General features: G+C 41.9%; 1 protein-coding gene and 1 long non-coding RNA gene across 2 annotated transcripts; both read right to left on the bottom strand.

The window, feature by feature from the left end:
- Positions 1-3,028: 3,028 nt before the first annotated feature.
- Positions 3,029-5,077, bottom strand: LOC133743694 (uncharacterized). Its single transcript, XR_009863177.1, has 4 exons — positions 4,781-5,077; positions 3,614-3,681; positions 3,371-3,459; positions 3,029-3,255 (listed from the first exon to the last, which is right to left on the bottom strand). It is a non-coding gene; the product is annotated as an uncharacterized LOC133743694 (long non-coding RNA).
- A 2,651-nt stretch (positions 5,078-7,728) lies between these two features.
- On the bottom strand, positions 7,729-13,051 carry LOC133732153 (receptor-like protein 7). Its single transcript, XM_062159640.1, has 4 exons — positions 12,943-13,051; positions 11,644-11,886; positions 11,302-11,399; positions 7,729-10,680 (listed from the first exon to the last, which is right to left on the bottom strand). Exons 1-4 carry the CDS (start codon positions 13,049-13,051, stop codon positions 7,729-7,731), a joined length of 3,402 nt encoding a protein of 1,133 aa, XP_062015624.1.
- Between the last annotated feature and the right edge of the window lie 6,356 nt (positions 13,052-19,407).

The raw sequence follows: 19,407 nt of genomic DNA, 5'->3' as shown, positions 1-19,407 counted from the left end.
GATGCGGCATTCCCTGAAGAACACTGCCACCGCAATGTTTACCACCACCGGGGTCTGCCTCACGCCGATGCCAGAAGTCGCCTGACGTCAGTCCGTCCACCATAGCAGAACCTTCAACAAATCTCGTCCACACCAACAACGGGCAAAACGAATCACCAACCCTAACGAGAGGAAGTAAAAAGAAGAATAACAGGCCAAGACCTGTAGATTTATCCATGGGTAGGAAGAGGTATAAGAGTTGCATCCACTAGGGACGACGGCTCAGAAACCCTAGCACAGCTAGGTCATACTATCCGTGTCACTATTCCTGGACATTGCCATATGGTATCTACATTATATATACTAGCCTTCCTACACGCGCGATGCGCGTGTGGAAGAGCCGCGCTCGCGCGTGCGTATTGTCCTTCCTCTCTTGATACGCATATTTGAAATGTTACTCATGAGTGCAATATAATTTCTGTGTTGCATATTACCTAACTCTTACCCCATACAGATATTATAAAATATTGTATATGTCTTTAGCAATCCATTAGTAAAAGACATAAAACTTTGTACAAAAATATGCGCTGGTATATACAAATTTATATAATTTTAATGGTGGGAAGCCAGAAGGAGGAAAGGCCTTCCCGCCTTTAAGTCTACTTATTATTGGACTTGGTTAAGTACCACAAAATAAAAAACATATTTAAAGGAAAAGAAGCAGAGCTTAAGAGTTCATACTGTGCAAGTGTGCATGCTTCTTTTTATTCCACTCTTTCAAAATAAGCTCACTGAGATAATAATGTTCATTTTGACTGATTTTCCCATGCACCAACCACATGAAAATACTGAAACACGCCTCCTAAAGCCCTCGTCTCTTTAAAACTTTTTCTTTTGTTGAGGGCAACGATCTCGTACCATTCCTACAAATAGAAAGAATTACACAAAGTTACAGGTTGTAATCCAAAAAGGTGGAAAAATAATTAGAATTACACAAACTTTTTCTTTGATCGCGGCCCTTCTGCATATGCGCTCACGCTTGCGTAATAATATTGGAAGAGATATAGTTCAAATATGCAAGATCCCGACCCATTATAATTCAATCTATCAAGATTTTATCTAAGTACCAATCTGACATCTTTGCGTGTGCAAGATGTTGAATGTTTTTTTTTTTGTTATAAAATTTTGGCTAAAAATCTTTTATTATTCCTCAACTTCTGTTCTTATTGAATATGTTTCAAGTAGTTTTATTTTCTATCGTCCATAATGCATAAATTTTTGTGGCTATGGTAGAAGCAATTGAAGGGCTGCAGTATCACTTTTAAATTGGCTTTATAGCTTCCATTTTGAGCCTCCGTTTTGACATGCAATACTTGATAGTTGATACTTGTTTATTAGTTCATGGAAAGCATAACAATTATCTTACCAAACGAAAAATTAAATCCCAATTGGAGCCAAATCTTAGCATAGAACTCAGAATCCCATGGCAGTATATGGAAAGCATAACAATAACTGTACTAAATGAAAAATTAAATCCCAATTGCAGCTTAGCATAAAAGTATTCATTTGCAACAATTCCCTAAACACAAAAACAAAATCCTGAAATCACTTCTGAAGAAACATACCCACTCAAAAAGTCTTATTGCAAACTCCATGTGATCTACATATTCAACTGTCAACTTGAAATTTTCTTCCAAAAAAGATATCAAAATGTACACATGTGATGCAGACAGTTACACATTTTATCCAAGTTAGAAGCACTGTCCCTCTACCGATAAATAAAACTTCCCCAGCACCAACCTAGGATTTAATATATATTTTTACTCTTCAAGCTCTCATCTTACAAAAGGTCTTCAATGAGCTTTACATGGAGAATCTAAACCAAGAGAATTACAATAAAAATTACAAAGGTTAGATCATAAAATATGCATTAACCCTCAAATATGCAACAACTTAATATCAAAACTTTGGTTCTCTCGTTTTCTTTCTAAAACAAAACAAAAGATTTTGGTCATTTCAACAAACACGTCATATGCAGCTAAAATTGTGAAACACATAAATAAAAAATAAAATAAAAAAACCACAAATTGTATTAGTAAGAACAGAAGAACATGCGACATACTATCACGAAGGACTGCAGTAGAAAAACTATTGGTCTGAGAGATTACCTTCAATATAGAAATATGTAAGCACAAACATGAGGCCCAATAGCAACCAAATAAATTTACGTGCACAATCTAAGAGCAAACAATAATTCAATTGAAGCTTAATTGAAGGTGGATAGAATATGACCTCAAAAGTGAAAGGAAAATATGTGATGGCATAATGTTTTGGTTGTTCACTCATCTAATCCTAATCATAATCACCGTTATTATAAGCTGAAACCCTTAACCTCCAAACTCCAAAGCACCATGAATCTGTTTCCCCACCTCCAAATTATTTGTGCCTACAATCGCAGATAGAATAATAACTAATGTCACACTTTCATCATTTCATGCCCAACTTTTGATCTAATCATATTTCTAAAGCAGTCTATAGCAGCCCAATTTTCAGCAGCTCGTTTAACATGCTTGATCCTGTTCCATGTTTCTCTTGCCTTCATCATAATCAACTTTGTTTATCCTACTAAGAACACAACACTCGCTAACATCGTTAGGACCTAATCCACTCGATGCAACTTAGAGAAAAGAGCCAGTGCTTCTTCCTGAACCTGTAGCACTATAGAACGCAGTATTTGAAAATAAAAATTGGAACACACATATTAAGAAAATTATAAGATGACTAACAATTCACTCACTTTATCAACAATGGATTGACAGAGAAGTGATTTCGTAGATTATATCCTCTAAGACAGAGGAGATAGTAAAGAACATAATGAAGAAACAAAAACTATTGAAAACCAATACCACAGTTCTAAGAAGAAGAAAAAACTATCAAAAACCAATACCACAGTCCTAAGAAGAAATAAAAACTATCTGCAACTTCCTAGAGCAAAAAAGGCCAATACAAAGTAAAATCATTGCAAGGGAAGCCAAATAAAAGACGCAACTAAGAGAGGAAAGAATAAAAACTGTGCTGAGAATTCGTCCTATACATCAAATTAAGATTATGCGGCAGATCAAATTGCATGCCTAAATGAAATTCAGGCCCATCCTTCAAACTGGCCATCGTTCAAAATTAGAGGTGCTAAATCCATGAAATCAAAATATTAGATGGCAACAGTCTGATCCTTAATCTAAAGAAGAGGGAGCGGCCTTCTTTTTTTGAAGGAGGGACCTGGGGAATAAAGGAACTTGTTAGTACTGTGAAGTAAGAAAACCACAAAACAAAATGTTAGTGTTCCTCTCTACGCTCTTGATAATAATGGGAAGAATGTTGAGAATAGACTTACCTTTTGAAGTAAAGAATTCAGTCCACACGTTGTTGAAAACTTGAAAGTATCTTCATGATTCTTCAATTATCATTACTTGAGACTCCACACTAAAAAGGAAAAAAAAAAGAAAAAAAAGAGAGAGAGAGAGAGATCAGAGAACAATTAATATGGAAAATGAGCAACTGTATTTACCTACAAATAGAATGAAATGGAATGAAGTAAAACTGTAGAGAGATGGAAAGAACTGGTTTAACTTAATACCTTTGAACGGAGCATTGTTTTGCTCCTGTTAAAATTATTCATATCTGCATCAAAGGAAGGTGCTACAACTGGAATGACAAAAAATTGCTCATCAAGTCACGAATTTATAATTCTCAAAAATCTACAGCTTTGACCAAAAGAAGAAAAAAATCTAGAGGCAAAAATAAGAAGAGATCAGCAATTAAAAAGGCGATGAGTAGAGATGCAGATGAATCACAATGTTGTCTTCAATCACAGTTATAAGGAAAAATAATGTATACTGACATATGCAAAACTGAGGAACGGATGAAATATGATATGATCTGCATCTGCTGATCACAGCTAAAGAAATTTGAGACCTTCAATGCTTGCGCCAGCCTTTCTATCCCTTATCCTTTCACAGTACTATTATTTATCAAGAATCCTTGTCTCAGCGAACTGAGCCAAGGAGAAAAACAATCAATCGTTCAATGAAAATCGAGCAAAAGTGATAAATTGGAAGAACATATGTACCTACAAAGTGTCATAGCAAAACCTTATTGAACCATATGCGGGATTTATATTGCACATTTGAATCATATCATTTAGTTTCTATTACTTGGCAGGCCCCATCTCGACTTGAAGCAATTTACTCAGTAAATCTTTATTAATTAAGCCAAAACACCAATATCTGTTGATATAATAAAACAATGAGTCCTTTCAAAAAAATAATAATAAAGCAATGAGTTCCTAAACCACATATAACCATCTTACATTAGACCATTAGTATGACAGGAAAGAAACAATAAAGACCATTTTGTTGGAGTAAAACTGACGAATTTCTATTGGCTGATTACATAACACATACTGACATGTATAGCACTGGACATTAGATAACAGAAACTGAAGCACTACTTGAGAAAAACTAAACCCAAAGATTAACAACACGGAGTGCAAATGTTCCATAAAACAATTAATTCATTTGAAAGCGAATGAAACCGAAATAACTAAAATTCTGAACAATTCAACACTTTGATATAAAATCAATCATCCAAGGATAAAATCAATGCATTGAACGGTTTGATATAAAATAAAAGACCAAAGGATCACACCGGACTTCTTAGCATACCACTGAAAAATTCACACACCAAAGAAACGCAAAAACCAACTGAATCTGAAATTCAATGGAAAACGAAATTTGAAACTTACCCAATGACAATTATCAAGTCCGACCTAAGCCGATTTTATAAGAATTTTCTCCTCCTTTTGGGTTTGATTCTGCGCTGCTCTTCTTTCTTTATTTGTTCTCTATTTTCGTGTGAACTGGGAATTGGAAGACAGATGAGTGTTGATGTTTACATTTGAATTCCCAAGTCGTCCTAAGTCTCTGCCTCCAGTGAGTTCGTGGCCTGGCGGTTCTCCTCAAGTCTGGAGATCGTGGGCGACGGCGGCCGTTTTTTTTCTTCTTTTCTTGTAATTTTTTTTTTCTTTTCATCTCTGCCAAGAAATTGTTTTTGTTTTGCCTTTTATTTTGAAAATTACCATCACACTCCTCGTATAGAATTTTTTTTAACCATTCTGTGGGTATTATAGACACTTCAAAAATTTAACCATTCTGTCAAGAATTTACTTAATTAATAAAGATTTTTAAATTTATATTTTACTATTCCATCCTCAATACATTAAATTGTACTAAAGCATTTAATAAAAAAAGATGATTCATGGATTTTCTTTTCAAAAAAAAAAAAAAAAAAAAGTTAACCAGGATATAACTTTTGTACTAGTTAATAGTTATGCGTCAAGGTTTTTGTTAATGGGAATAATGGCTTAATGCCAACAGTTGCAATATTAATTTGTCTGCCTTATACTTCTGATTGTGTTTACGATGCAATTCTTGGTTTTTTGCTTCAACACTTTATTCAGAGCACCGCCGTGCACTTGCACCAACATAAATGAATGGTTAGATTGCATTAAATACACTTTTTGTTTATTAAAAATAAAGTTGATAATAAATATCAAGGGTTGAGATTATTTTATAAGGGTTGGGTCACTTGCACCGTCGGTGCATAGAATAATTTCCAAACAAAGTGGGATTCAAATTTGCTCACCACTTAAATATTGGTGGTGGTATCACCCCTCAATAAACACATGACATGTGTATAATAACTTAATTATGGTTAGTAATAAATAATTAATAATTTTTAATTTCTATCATTAGAAAAGTCTGCAACCGTCTCTTTCCTCCAATTTAAACGTCCAAGAACACCACAACCCCTCTCGCTCTCTCCGCACTGAAACACTTCAACCACCGCCCGAAGTGAAGTCTACAATTTCATCCTTGCAACACAATATCTCAGACTTCATAACCCAAAAAGAATCTGATTCCGCTCTTCGAATAAGGTAATGGAAGCTTCACATTTCCCTTCTCTACCTGCAACTGTTTCTGCATGTATATAAATAACTATCCTTAATCAAAAGAACAATTAAAAATTAGTATTCATTTTCTCTTTTTTGATTGATTTTTTTTTATTTTTTTATAATTTTTTATATATTTGGAATAGCTTGCAATTTTTTATTTTGGGGATGTTTATAAGGTAAAGCACAGATTTTTGGATTAATTCATTGATGGCTTTTTCTGGGTTTTTGATTTGGTATTAGTAGCTGAAGTATCGGTATCTGATATGAGCGTTTGTGGTACTTTCAGGAGGATCTGATGCTACAGTTGCAGTTCTGGATCGATTCATTGATGGGTCTTTCTTGTATGATTATTTGTAGTTAGGCCTAGAAAGATCCTGATTGAAATTTATTTTTCTTTATATTTTCGGGATTCAGCTCCTGAATTACAGAGATTCAAATTGATTGGATTTTTATATTTTCGGGATTCAGCTGCTGAATTACAGAGATTCAGATTGATTGGATTTTGGTAAAAGTCACAGCTTTTAAGTTTTAGATCGAATTGCTGAGCTATTGTGGGAAATGGAGGGTCAAGCATTATTTGGTAATGAGATTCCTGTTAATTTACCTAGAGAGGAAGATGAAGAAGAGTTTCGAAGTTGTTGCGATGATGATGGGGTATGAAGCAGAACGACGAACCTATGAAGGTGGAGAGAGAGAGAGAGAGAGAGAGTAATAATAGAAATTAAAAATTAAAAATTATTTATTACCAACCATAGTTAAGTTATTATACACATGACATCTGTTTATTGAGCGGTGATACCACCAATATTTAAGTGGTGAACAAATTTGAATTGAACAAAGTGAATGAATTTAACCAAAGATTTCTTTGTCGAAAAAAAAAAAAAAAACCAAAGATTTGTCCACTAGATTTGTACTTTTGTAGAAGATTAATTTGGAGAAGATTAAATAGAAAGAAAAGGCCCAAAATGAAACCATCAGTCCAAACAAAACAGAGAAAATGGCAGACAAACAGTAATCAGAGGCCCAACTATGAGCTTAATTTATGATACATAGAAAAAAAGAAAATGATTTATGAACTCAAGTTGTGAACTCCCAAGCTAATGATTTAATGATTTAATCAGTGCCTCAATACTTCAAACCGTTTCAAAATCCATCAAAATTAATCAAATCAACTTTATCTATGCGGTGAAGCAGAGTCAGAGCTCATTCTGTGCCACAGTCTTCAAATTTTTCTACTTGTTACTTGATGCTTTCAAACCAAACAGAACCAACCCAGTTCTTATTCTATATGGTGCAATACAGTAGGAAAGCGTGAATAAATTCACATTTGTTCAATTTTCAGTCGTGCTCAGTTCTAATGAAAGAGAAGCAATAAGCCTGCAACTATAGGGAGTTTGACGGAGCAGTGCAAGTATTAAAAGCAATGTTAACTGAAAGACCTCTTGTTCTATCTGGTTTATGTCTAGGTTGAGATAGAAGCTAGGCAACTCATGTCTCTAGGTTTTTGATTGGATATATATAGAACAAGAAGTACTCCAGACATTGTGAAGGTTAATATATAGTTATTACAGTCCCACACCATGTTAGTCTGCTCAAAATATACAAAGCTAACAAACAAATATACCAAAACACATGACATAACGCATCAGAACTACATAAGCCCAATACTGCTCTAAACACGAGGAACATGAAGCTAATGTTCATGAACTGGGCCCTTACATACATGGATTAAATGAGAACTAAGTTCTGAGTCGCCTCCTCCGCCTTGTGCTTCTCGGCTCACTCCTCCTGCTGAATGCCTCTATAAACCAGTCATGCTTCTTGGCTGTCCAAAAGTTTTCCCCAACCACTCCAACTATTAGACCAGTAACAACTCCTGGCAGCACCATAAACCAATCTAGCTCAATTTGAAAACCAGAGTCTTCGTCTCGTTGAAAGTTTGTTTGTGGTGTTGCGCTCTCAGAATCCTCACATTTCTTTGACAAAGGTTTTCCACACAAACCTGAGTTTCCTCGGTACATATCCTCTTGGAATGTATCAAACTGTCGACCTTGTGGGATTGAACCATAGAGACGATTGTGGGATACATTGAAGTATGCAAGGAATGTCAGTTGTGCTAGATCACTGGGGATCTTTCCTGAGAGCTGATTTAGGGAGAGATCCAATGATTCAAGAGCAGTCAAGTTCCCCAAAGATGAGGGGATGGGACCAGTGAGAGTGTTGTTGCAAAGATTGAGCAAATGAAGCCCTCTTAGATTCCCAATGATACCTGGAATCTCTCCTTCAAAGTTGTTACTTGAGAGGTCTATGAGTCTCAGAAGATAAGGGGTCTTGAAATACTTCAATTGAATACCTTTGCTAAAAACTGTAATCGGGTAATCATAGTGGAACGTGTCTGGATACATCCCGAAGATGACAGCGGATTGGACGTATATTTGCTCGTTTTCATCAACAAATTTCATGGCATTCCAGTTCTCTAAGTAGTTGGAGGGCAACAGACCTGAAAAATCATTGCTAGATAAATCAATGATGGACAGCTTAGGGAACTCATGGCTACTTGCAGGCTTTCCAATTATGCCATGAAATATATTGGACCGCAAAATGAGAATTTTTAACTGTTGAAGCACTCCTAACCAAGAAGGGAAGGTATCACTGATCTGATTATTTCCCAAATTAAGAAACATCAACTGAGGACAATTAGCAATTGATCTTGGTAGCTTCCCTTGTAGCTGATTATAACTCAAGTCAATCGCTGCCAACTCCGTACATCTGTTTGAACATATTTGAGGAATATCTCCGTGAAAAGAATTGTTCCGCAGTTTCAATATCTGAAGAGCTCCGAAATTCTCAAAACATTGAGGAATCTTGCCATTCAGGTTGTTGTTAGACAAATCAAGAATAGTTAGCGTCCCCGCATTACAGAATGTTGCTGGAATTTCTCCTTCATATTCATTGTTTGAAACAGAATAGACTGCCATTGACGGCCCTGGAATTGGCAGTGATCCTCGTAACATGTTAGAGTCTAGCTGTAAAGAGCTTAACCGATGCCATGGAATCATGATCGAATTTTCTTCAAATCCAGTTAAGTGGTTGTGAGAGAGGTTGAGGTATCTCAACGTTTCACTAGTTGAATTCCACATCCATTTTGGTATTTGGCCATGAAGATTGTTGTCAGATAGATCTAGATGCATCAGTTCACTACTGAATTTCAAAAATTCCGGAAACTCTGTCAAGTTGCATGAACCCAATTCTAGTAAATTAAGCTTCGGAAGAATAGCAGTAAATCCAGTTTTGATCTGCACAGATAACTTGTTGAGCGACAAACGAAGTCCCCTCAACCTTTTGAGCTTAGAAAACTCATCGAATTGAACATATCCACTCAAGTTATTTGAGTTGAGGAAAATATATTCAAGACTTTTAAGCTGTAACAGTGACCTGGGAATTGCTCCTTGGAGATTGTTGAATCGTACATCTAACAAAGTTAATTGGGTCAAAAGCATAAGGCAAGATGGGATTTGACCAGTTATTTGATTGTGGCCCAAGTCTAATTTGAAAAGTTGTGTCAGATGAGCCAAACAACATGGGATTTCACCTGTTATGTGATTCTGGCTCAAGTCTAATTCCAAAAGTTGAGTCAGATTTGCCAAAGAACATGGCAAATCTCCCCTTAAGTTGGTATCCACAAGGACCAAGTGGTTGAGATTGGTCAGCTTTCCAACCCAAGACCAGGAATCTGAAACTTGGCCACCAAAAGTATGGATTGTTGGAAGGTCAGGTTGATAACTATAGTCATAAAAGGAAGAAAGATCTAGGAAATTGAGCTGGGTAAGGTTGGAAAGTGAAGATGGAACATGGGGATAAAAGTGACAAGATGATATGTTCAACAAATTTAAGGCATGAAGGTCTCCGATTGAAGCAGGCAGATGACCAGAGAAATTGGTTGACTGCAAATTCAATATCTTCAAGGGACTGCTCCTGTTAAGGTAATCAGGAAAATAACCGGTAAGATTATCGTTATAGGCCAAATCAAGTACTTGCAAGTTTGGTAGGTGGAAAATGCCTACTGGGAATTCCCCCTCCAAGTTACATGCTTGAAGACGGAGAGATGTGAGAGAAGACATATTCACCAGTGTATTAGGCACTGTGGAGAGTATAGAGACCTTACTAAGATGAAGCTGTTTTATGTCTGTTAAATTTTGAATTAGACTTCTGAAGTTGGCCTTTTCAAGAGCCAACATATAATCAGAAGTCAGATCAAGGGCAGACAGCTTGGATAGATATGAAATTTCTGATGGAATGTGGCCAGAAAATGAAGACATTGAAAGGTTGAGATATGTTAGACTAGTAAGATCATTGCCTAATCTGGATGGTATTTGAGAGAAGCTGAAGTTATTGTCAGAGAGGTCAAGCCTCTGCAACTGAACAAGTTGAAAAAGACTGCTATTGGAGTTGATGGAACCATGAAGATAGCTGCTGGCAAGGTCAAGGCCAATAACATGGCCAGATACGTCGTTGCATTCAACACCATCCCATGAACAACAGTTACTCCTTTGAGGATCTCCTTCTAGCCTACCCCAGGATGCAACTTTCGGATAAGCAAAGGGATCTTGGGAAACAGACTTGTCTATAGTGAAACTAGCTTTGAATTGCAACAAGGCAGAGCGCTCATCATCGTGGCAAAGTTTCTGCGTCTGTACAAAAGAAAAACAGCATGCAACATTAATGAGCAACAAAAGCATAAAATAACGCACAGAAAAGTAGTCGCACCAGGATGATCCCATTCCCATTCCCATGAAAAATTATGTTTTCTTAGTATATGTGGAAGTGTATGTAAGTAGGTTTGTGGGTTTCACATAACAGAAAACTTAAACTCCCTTTATAGACAAAGAACAGAGCTTCTTTCATGAGCTGGGATGTTAAACTAGAAACCAAAGTCTTCAGGAAATTTTCAATGACAAAGGTCGTTTTTTCATATGATGATGGGCCTCACCTCATATGACCGAGTGGGAATGTAATTAGGTTCTAAATCACTTTTACTTGTTATTAATGTAGTGTCTTTGGCATGGAGCTCTTGATCAATTGTGTATGGTGTCTTGCTCTAGTTTCTGCTAGTATGGTTGTTTGTTCTTTTGTATATACATTTTCCATTTTCTAAATTAAATATCCCAAAGCATTCTCATAGTCAGGTCAATGATCTATGCGATTCATATAAGTAGGTGTTTTCTTTTTGTTAAAGAATATAAGTTTTGTTTGCTTTCTATCGGGTCCATTTGTTATAATTCCCCGAAGTTTGGTAGGTGGAAAACGCTTACCGGAAATTTCCCGAACAATCCACATTCTAGAAGTCTGAGATATACGAGAGATGAAGCATTTGTCAAGATATCAGGAAGAGCAGAGTATCTGAACACCGCTATGATGAAGAAGTTTTATGTTGGTTTCTGAACTAGGCTTCTCAGGTAGGACTTGTCCAGTTCCAACAAATTTTTTTTTTTAGCAAATATTTATGGTTGTTAGAGAGGTCAGCTTGGATAGGCTTGAGATTTCTGCTGATGGAATTTGGCCAGCAACTAAGGACGTTGAAAGGTTGACATATGTTAGATTGGTAAGGTCATGGCGTAATCTTGATGGAATTTCACGACTATTGAAGTGATTACCTGATAGGTCAAGCCCTTGCAAGTGAACAAGTTTGAAAATGCTACTGCTCGAGTTGAAGGAACCATAGAGACAACTACTTCTGAGATCGAGGCCAATAACATAGCCAGAGTCCTCATCACACTCAACACCATCCCAAAAACAGCAATTACTGCTCCGTTCTCCTTGTCCCCAAGATGCAACTTTTGGATAAGCAAAAGTATCTCTAGAAGAGCAAAACTTGTCTAGGGTAAAGCTTTCTGTGTCTGCGCATATATGAAATAAGCAGGCAACATTGAATAACAACAATGTAAAATAATGCACAGAAAGACAGTAATGCCCGGATGATCCCATTCCCATGATGATGGGTCTCCTTTCTGAGTTTATATGTTAATGTGTTTTCAGTCTTCACAAGTCACACAAAATCCTCTTATAGACACAACTCTTGCTTCTTCTGCTAAAGATTGATATGTATCTAGTCTATCTTGCCGAATCAAGTTCATCTAGTAATATATTTTATGTCCCCTTGGATTCTTTTAGCCCTATAACAACCCACCGAGGTTGTCTTTAGTTGATTCACATTACTTGTTCAATCAAATTGGTATTTTTTTTTTTTTATAGAACTTTCTTTTTGGTTCAGAGAGTTGGGAAGAAAATTAAGAATAAAATTAGAGTTTGATGCATTTCCATATTATTAATGTAACTAGTGTGCCTGGCTTGTTGCTTTTTGGTCAAGTCTGGTGTGCCTTGGCTAGGACCTTCTCAGAAGAACCATTGATCCTATTGTGTAAATATCCGGGGTCAACTACATAAGGGATATGGATTGAGGTTGCCATGGTGATGGAGTCATGGAGATGTGATGTGTGAAAGGGTAATAGGAGTCAGGTACTAACATGGACTTTCTTGCTAAAACACCCACTAGTTTTCATACATTCAGAAAAGTTTAACAATTTCAGGTCTGTAGTTTAATAAAGGACAAAATTCAGTTTGCCCCCTCCAATTTTGGGGCAAACATCAGTTTGGTCTCTAATTTTTTTTTTTAATCATGATGGTCCATGCACTTCTAATTTTCATCACCCGCGTCCAAATCTCAAATTTCTCTCCAATCATGAAGTCACTTGTTGAGTTGGCCCCGACATGGGGCCCCACTGTTTTTCAGCCTCAGTTTAGATGAAATGTCGAAATTACCCTTATTACCCCATATTATTTTCCTCGTCTCTCTTCCTCTTCTTCTTCTTCTTCTTCTTCTTCTTCTTCTTCTTCTTCTTCTTCTTCTTCTTCTTCTTCTCACCTCGCCGTCTCCAATCGTTCGCGGAGCTCACAGTCCCTGTCGCCATCCCACTTGGCCTCCGCCTCCGCTACCTCCTCCATCCACAAGCGCAAGTTCGCATCTAAGAACCACGCGCCTCCCTTCCCTCCCTCTGCCGACATGCGCGATGGCGCTCTGACCTCCAGCGACGACCTCGAAAGCATCTCAGCACGCGGCCGCAGCGACGATTCCGACTCATACAATCCATTCCTAAACTTCAAGTTCGAGTTTGTCTTCAGTGGAGACGACGTGGATGAGGTGGGTTCTGGCGAGCTGGGCATGGGCCAAGCCCTATTCGGTGAGCAGGATTTTGTTGTCTGGGGTGGTGGTGTAGGCAGCCATGGTTGTAAAGCACAAGAAAACAAAGACGAAGATGATGAAGATGAAGGTCTCAGATTTATACTTGTCTTCCTCTCCGCCACTCTCAGATTCGAGCAGCCCCAATTGACCTCCCACTGACGGGATACCGGCCTCAAAAATCCCAAAAACTCCCTCAATCAATTTTTCAAGGTAACCCATTTCTAAAGCTTTGATCTTTCTCTTCTGGGTTTCTTTCATTTTGGCTAAAGTTTCGATCTTTGGTTATGGGCTTATAATTTTTTTGTGCAGGTTTGCTCAGTTATGAAATCTGGGTTCTGGACTTTTGTGGACATGGCCAGTGGCTGAGTTGACTTGCCACCAAGTACATGTATAGCGCGTTGCTTCTTGGAGGAAGACGAGAAATCTGGTTTTACTGGTGAAGGCGAATTGAATTTTGGTTTTGATGATTTGGGTGGTGAAGGTGAAGGGAAATATGGTTTTGATGGTTTGGGTGGTGGGGTGATGCCTCTGGAGAGTACAGAGAGTGGGTTTGGGGAGATTGAGAGATGAGGGAGAGAAGAGAGAAATGTCTAGTCGGAGACTAGTTTTGATGGTGTTAATGCTCAAAGTCTGGCGGTAGCCAAACCTTCGTTTAACGCGGGTCCGGTGGGCGGACCGCTACTCTGTGGACTTGGTGATCTTCGCTAGCTGTCAGACGAAAGACAGGGCGTCAGAGGGAGACCGCGTTGGGCGGTCTTCACTTCTCCGATGCCTAAGTCAGTCAATGCATATAGACAACATAACAATAAATGAGTAGTAAATGCGTAATTAATGAGGAGAGAGGAGAGAACCTTTTATAGGTGAGGAGGAGGCTGATCTTCTCCTTGTTTTCGATGTGGGACTGATGTGCTTCAGTCCCCAGCTTCAGGAGCTTCTGATGCTATCTTGGCCCGGCGCGTGGCGGCGCGTCGGCGGCGATCTGGGAGCGATCCGAGGCTCAGGCTGTAGCTCGCCTGGCTGTGTATCCGTAGGCTATTCCTTTGGCGGGAATCAGTACCTCTGGCGGTACCATGAGCGTAACTCATTATAGCTAATTATGCTTGTAAATGTACATGTATGTACAAGTCCCCCAAGTCCCCAGTCAAGGAGGGCAATCTTGGTTGGGGAGTTGTTCGGCGGTTTGAAGCGTTATCTTCCGCTAGACTTGCAACAACATAATTTGCGTCAGTGCGTTGTCAACCATGGATTTACTGAGCAAACGCTTTATACCCTTTCGGGTGGGCCCCTGCTAGGCCCCTTAGGGAGTCCCTCACTCCCCGGCTAAGATAGACCTCCGGATGGTCGGCAAATTGTTTGTTGAGGGGGAGCTGCACGGAGCATAGGGTGTTGGGTAGCGAGCCCAATCTTTAGTACCCAAGTGGCGGGGGTCAACGTGCCTGATCAGGGCCGTCGTAGACTGTTGACAAGTCCCCGTGTCCCGTAGGGACTGTCTGACCGTAACGCCGCGTGGCGGTCGTTGTCAGAGTGAGGCGTGGCCTCGGGATCAGCCGCTGGCGGATATCCCCCCGTTGGTTGAAGCAGGAAACAGCATCCAGTAGACGTGCTTGGCGGTATTTTATTGAGCGGTATTGCGCTGAACAAAGTACGCTGCTTGCAAAATGAAAAGGGGGTTCCGCTAAAGGTGTGTAGCGGAAGACGCCCCGCTTGCAGGATGACAAGGGAGAAGTTCCGCTGGCGGGGTTTGGCTCAGCGGAGACTTCCGACGGTTGGTGATTTCTTCCCAAGTGGTTACTTCCATTAGACGCTTCGTCTGATGGTGGTCGACACGTGGCCAACTCCTAGAGGGTTAGCGTCTGGAGGCGTGTCTCCTAAGCCTGGCCGTAATTATGGAGTAATTAATGCGAGTAATTATGGATTTCGTAACCGAGGCGACGCCTCGGTTAATCCGGAGAGTAAGTGGAGACGTGGGACACGTGTATGGCTGTTGCGCGATGTCGTTTTTTCAGTGGACGGTTTAGAATTCGTTGATGTTGACATAAAAGGGGGGGGGGAACTCAGCGAGATTTGACACTTTGCTAAGGCTTCAAACTCTACTCGTCGTCTTCACGCTTTGCTCGTCCGAGACTTAAGAAAGAGGCTGCTGGGATTTCGTGGAGCTATCGTTCCCGGAAAAACGAAGATTTTCCTCACCGAAGACTATTGTTCACCATCACACCGGAGTTTTCGTCATAAAGGTTGGTATCTTGATTCTGTTCCCTGTTTCATTGGATCTGTTGGTTTCTGGGTTTTGTTGTTTATGTTTTTGGGGTGCTATCTGCTCTTCTCTGGTGTGCTCTGAGGGTGTGAAGTGAGATTTGGGGGTGGGTTATGGTGTTTGGCAGAGGGTTGGTGTTTAGGGATTTGCTAGATGGTCGAATCTGGGTTGAGTGTGTTTGTTCTTGTTTTGGCATTTTCTGGGTAACTGTTCTTGATGTTCTTGGCTATGACTGATATAGGTATAGGTTAGATCTTGTTTGAGCTAACTGATTTGGGTTTTAGGGTTTGGGATGGCTAACGTGGTAGAGATTTCGAGCAGTGAGGATTCCGGGTCTGACGTGTCGTTCAGCGTGGCGGATAGAATGTTTATTGACTCGTTGCGTCCGTCTGCCCATGCAGGAACCTCACTGCCAGAACCGCTAGAGGTTGAGCCGCTACAAACCATACCTTGGGAAGTGGCCATGGGTCGTGCCTCGCGTCCAGAGAGTTCTAGGGCAGGGGAGGCCGCCGCTGCCAAAAATAGGCGTGACGAGCGGTTGGCAAGTAACAGCGCTGCCAGTGGCTCCGCTGACGGGGGAGAGGTGGCGGGGAGGATGCTGAGTCAGCGTGGGTCCTCCAGGACGACACTCCTGTTGACGAGGCAGGAGGGCGGATGACTGTTGCCGCCGTGAACCGGGTGAAGCTGATGTTCCGGTTGCCAGGTTCGGTGAAGCTGCGTCCGCCGACGGTGGATGAGAAAGCATCGATTCTTCCAGCGGGGTTTGCCGCCGTGCACGAGGCGATATTCCGCCAAGGAGTGACACTCCCGCTGGTGCCAAATCTTCAAATCTTGGTGTGCGAGTTTGGCCTTGCCTTTGGGCAGATTTGTCCCAACATGTGGCGGTTAATCTTGGCGCTGAACTCACTTTGGCGGTTGTCCAGCTGTGAAGGACCAACCGTGGCAGAAGTGCTGCACTTCTACAAGCTGGTGTACGTGAAGCGCCAAGGTTGCAGAGGGCAGGTGAATTTGAGTCGCCGCCAGGGGGCGCCCAAGCTGATCGAGAACCTAAGGGATTCCATGTCCTACTGGCGGGGGACCTTCTGTGTTGCCACGGCGGGGTGGGAATACCAAGCTGGGTCCAACGAGGGGAGGCCGACGTTTAGGATTAAGTCGGAGTTTCAGCACATCCGAGGTTGTTTGCCGGTCTCCGCTGAACATAGCTGGCGGTTTCTCTTATGCATAGCCTTGTATTTCTACTAACGATTACTGTTTGTTTGTGTAGCGGGCTTACGCTATAACCTGACTCGTGAAGAAGAGTGTCGCGTGGCACGCATCAGAGGCTGTTGGCGGAATCGCAACTTGCTGGACTTTCGCCTTCTTACCGGTTGGGAGTTGTTGGTCGATCAACGACTGACTCGTGCCGTTGGTAAGAAATCTCCGCCACATTGTACTTTCGATCAGACTGTCTCAGGCTGACTGGTTTGTTTTTTTTTTTTTTTTAGAAACTCCGCCAGGTAACAAAGCGAGCCGCGACGCTTTCGACAAAGCTATGGACCGCGCTGAGATCGATAACTTCCTGGAGACCATGTATGCCTCTGGGCTGGCGGCTCAGCAGACGGTCGTTAACCCGGAAACGCTGGCATTGAGCCCGTCCGAGGTTCAATGGTGCTACCTATGCCGCACCACTCCCATCTTGGTGGTGACGGCCTGCCCGTCGTTTAGGCGGGGTCCAATGTGGTCAGTGGGGCTGCCGGGGGGAGCAGAGTTGCTGCAGGCGCGCCGCTGAAAGAGAGGGTTCTAGCCAACCTGTCGGTTGGGCTGCACGAAATGTTTCTGGCGGCGTCGAAGCAGCCCGGGGTTGAGCGGGAGCTCAGGGAGGAGGTCCAGGGTCTTGAGAGAGAGTTGGCGGAGGCCAGGGACAGGCTGGCGGAGGTAGAACGACGCCTGACAAAGGCGGATTGTGATGCCGCAGATGCCCGCGGCAAGCTGGCGGTGGCCGCGGGACTTGGAGCGGAATGATCATGTCTCCAAGCTGGAGCAAGACATGTCTCTGCTGCAGGAACGAGTGGCCGCCAAGGATAAGAAGATTGATATCCTGCAGCGGGAGTCCGCCCAGATTGGCCTAGGTGAAGAAGCTAGAGGGTGAGGTCGCCCACCTGAGAGCTGAAGGGAGCCGCGCTGCGACCGCCCCTGTTGAGGCATTCAAACAGTCGGCGGATTATAGCAAGGCAATGATTGAGGCAGCGAAGTTTGGGGCCCTAGCCAATGTGGAGATGCTGAAACAGAAGGGTGCTATCGACTGGGTGAAGGCGTCCCAGCCCAATGCTCCGCCAGTCCAGAATGCCCCGCCGGCGAAGGGTGTGGTCCCTGCCCAAGCTGAAGGCGCTCGCTCGGGAAGTGGAGAGAGTGGCGCACGCCCGGCGGATGGCTCCCAGCGAACTCCTCCTCCTACCCAGTCGGAGGTGTCCCGTGCTGGTTTCCTGGCGGCTCATACTCGGGCGGATGGTACCATAGAAACTCCAAGTCCCACCGCCCGAGGGTCTGACCAAACAAGCCGCGCACACCCGCCGCCGCATGTTGAAGGTGAAGATGCTGAGGCCAACCCCTGAGAGATGTTGGAACTTCTTTTTGTAGCCGCTGAGGCGTAACCTTTTTTTTTTTTTTTTTTTGTAGCCGCTGAGGCTTAAATATCTTTTTTGTACTGAACACTTTTGGGTGGGGAGTCCCAGCCCTTTATATGGAATGAAGTTTTGAAATTTGGTGTTTGTCATGATATGCTTGTACCGCTAGGGTTTTGACTTAGAGTTTTCTTTTGCCAATCAATGAAACATTAAAGGAATTAAGATTGGTCCAAGTGCACAATGTAGCGGACGTGGTCCGCTGACGATATATTGCTGGCGTTGCCAGTTGCCCTCAGTGCTAGAATTGGTAACAATGGTTTGAATAATTCCTCGTTTCATTGATAGCTGACTGATCAGCGTTACAAAAGTGGGGTAGTACCCATTGGGTAGCTTCCCTTAGCTAAATATTGAACAAAAATTTAGCTAAGTCAAGAAGCTCCTGGGTAGCGGCATGACTATTTGTAGTAATACCGAAGGTGTTCGGTATTCCAAGGGTGGGTCGTTGTGACGCCATCCTTGTCAATCAAGTAGAAGGTGCCTGGGCTAACGACTTCCACAATTTTGTATGGACCTTCCCAAGTTGGGCGGAGTTTTGTTGGCGGTGGAATGACTTCCTTCATTACCCAGTCCCCCAATTGGAGGTTCCGGGCTTTGACCCTGGCGTTGTAGAAACGCGATACCCGCTGCTTGTTTTGCAAGTTGTGCAAATGGGCCTTGTGTCGCTTTTCCTCTAGGAGGTCCTTGTTCAGGTTGACACCGTCGCTGTTGGTCTCTGGGCAGTAGCCTTCGACCCTAGCGGTAGGTTGAGTGACCTCAATAGGTAGGACAGCCTCTGTTCCGAACATCATACAAAAAGGGGTTTCGCCGGTGGCGGAAGTTGGAGTTGTCCTGATGGCCCATAGAACCTCTGGAAGCTTCTCCGCCCACAAACCCTTGGCGGTATCGAGTTTCTTTTTCAGCAGCTTCTTGATTATCTTGTTTGCTGCCTCGACCTGGCCGTTGGTTTGGGGGTGAGCGACAGACGCAAAACTCATCTTGGTGCCAAGATTGGCGGTAAAAGAGATGAGTTCCTTGTTGTTGAACTGTGTGCCGTTATCTGTAATGATTGTATGTGGGACACCATAGCGGCAATAGATGTTCTTCCAGAGGAAGTGAATTACCTTGGCGGTAGTTATTGCCGTCAGTGGTTCTGCCTCTATCCACTTGCTGTTGTAGTCGATAGCAACAATGATGTACTTGAACTGGCCTTTGGCGGTTTGGAATTTTCCCATCAGGTCGAGTCCCCACGTTGAGTGAATCCATGGGCCGATGATGACTGACA

Source organism: Rosa rugosa, chromosome 1 (assembly GCF_958449725.1).
Source record: "Rosa rugosa chromosome 1, drRosRugo1.1, whole genome shotgun sequence".
Classification (NCBI taxonomy): domain Eukaryota; kingdom Viridiplantae; phylum Streptophyta; class Magnoliopsida; order Rosales; family Rosaceae; genus Rosa; species Rosa rugosa.
Note: the sequence above shows the minus strand (reverse complement) of the source record. Positions and strands in the feature narration are given on the sequence as shown.

Coding starts and splice junctions, on each gene's coding strand:
- LOC133732153 (XM_062159640.1), bottom strand. CDS start 13,051: ATGTCGGCAGAGGGAGGGAAGGGAGGCGCGTGGTTCTTAGATGCGAAC. Junction 11,887..12,942: donor GTGGGATGGCGACAGGGACT/GTGAGCTCCGCG, acceptor ATATATGCGCAG/ACACAGAAAGCTTTACCCTA. Junction 11,400..11,643: donor GCAAGGGCTTGACCTATCAG/GTAATCACTTCA, acceptor TCTTCATCATAG/CGGTGTTCAGATACTCTGCT.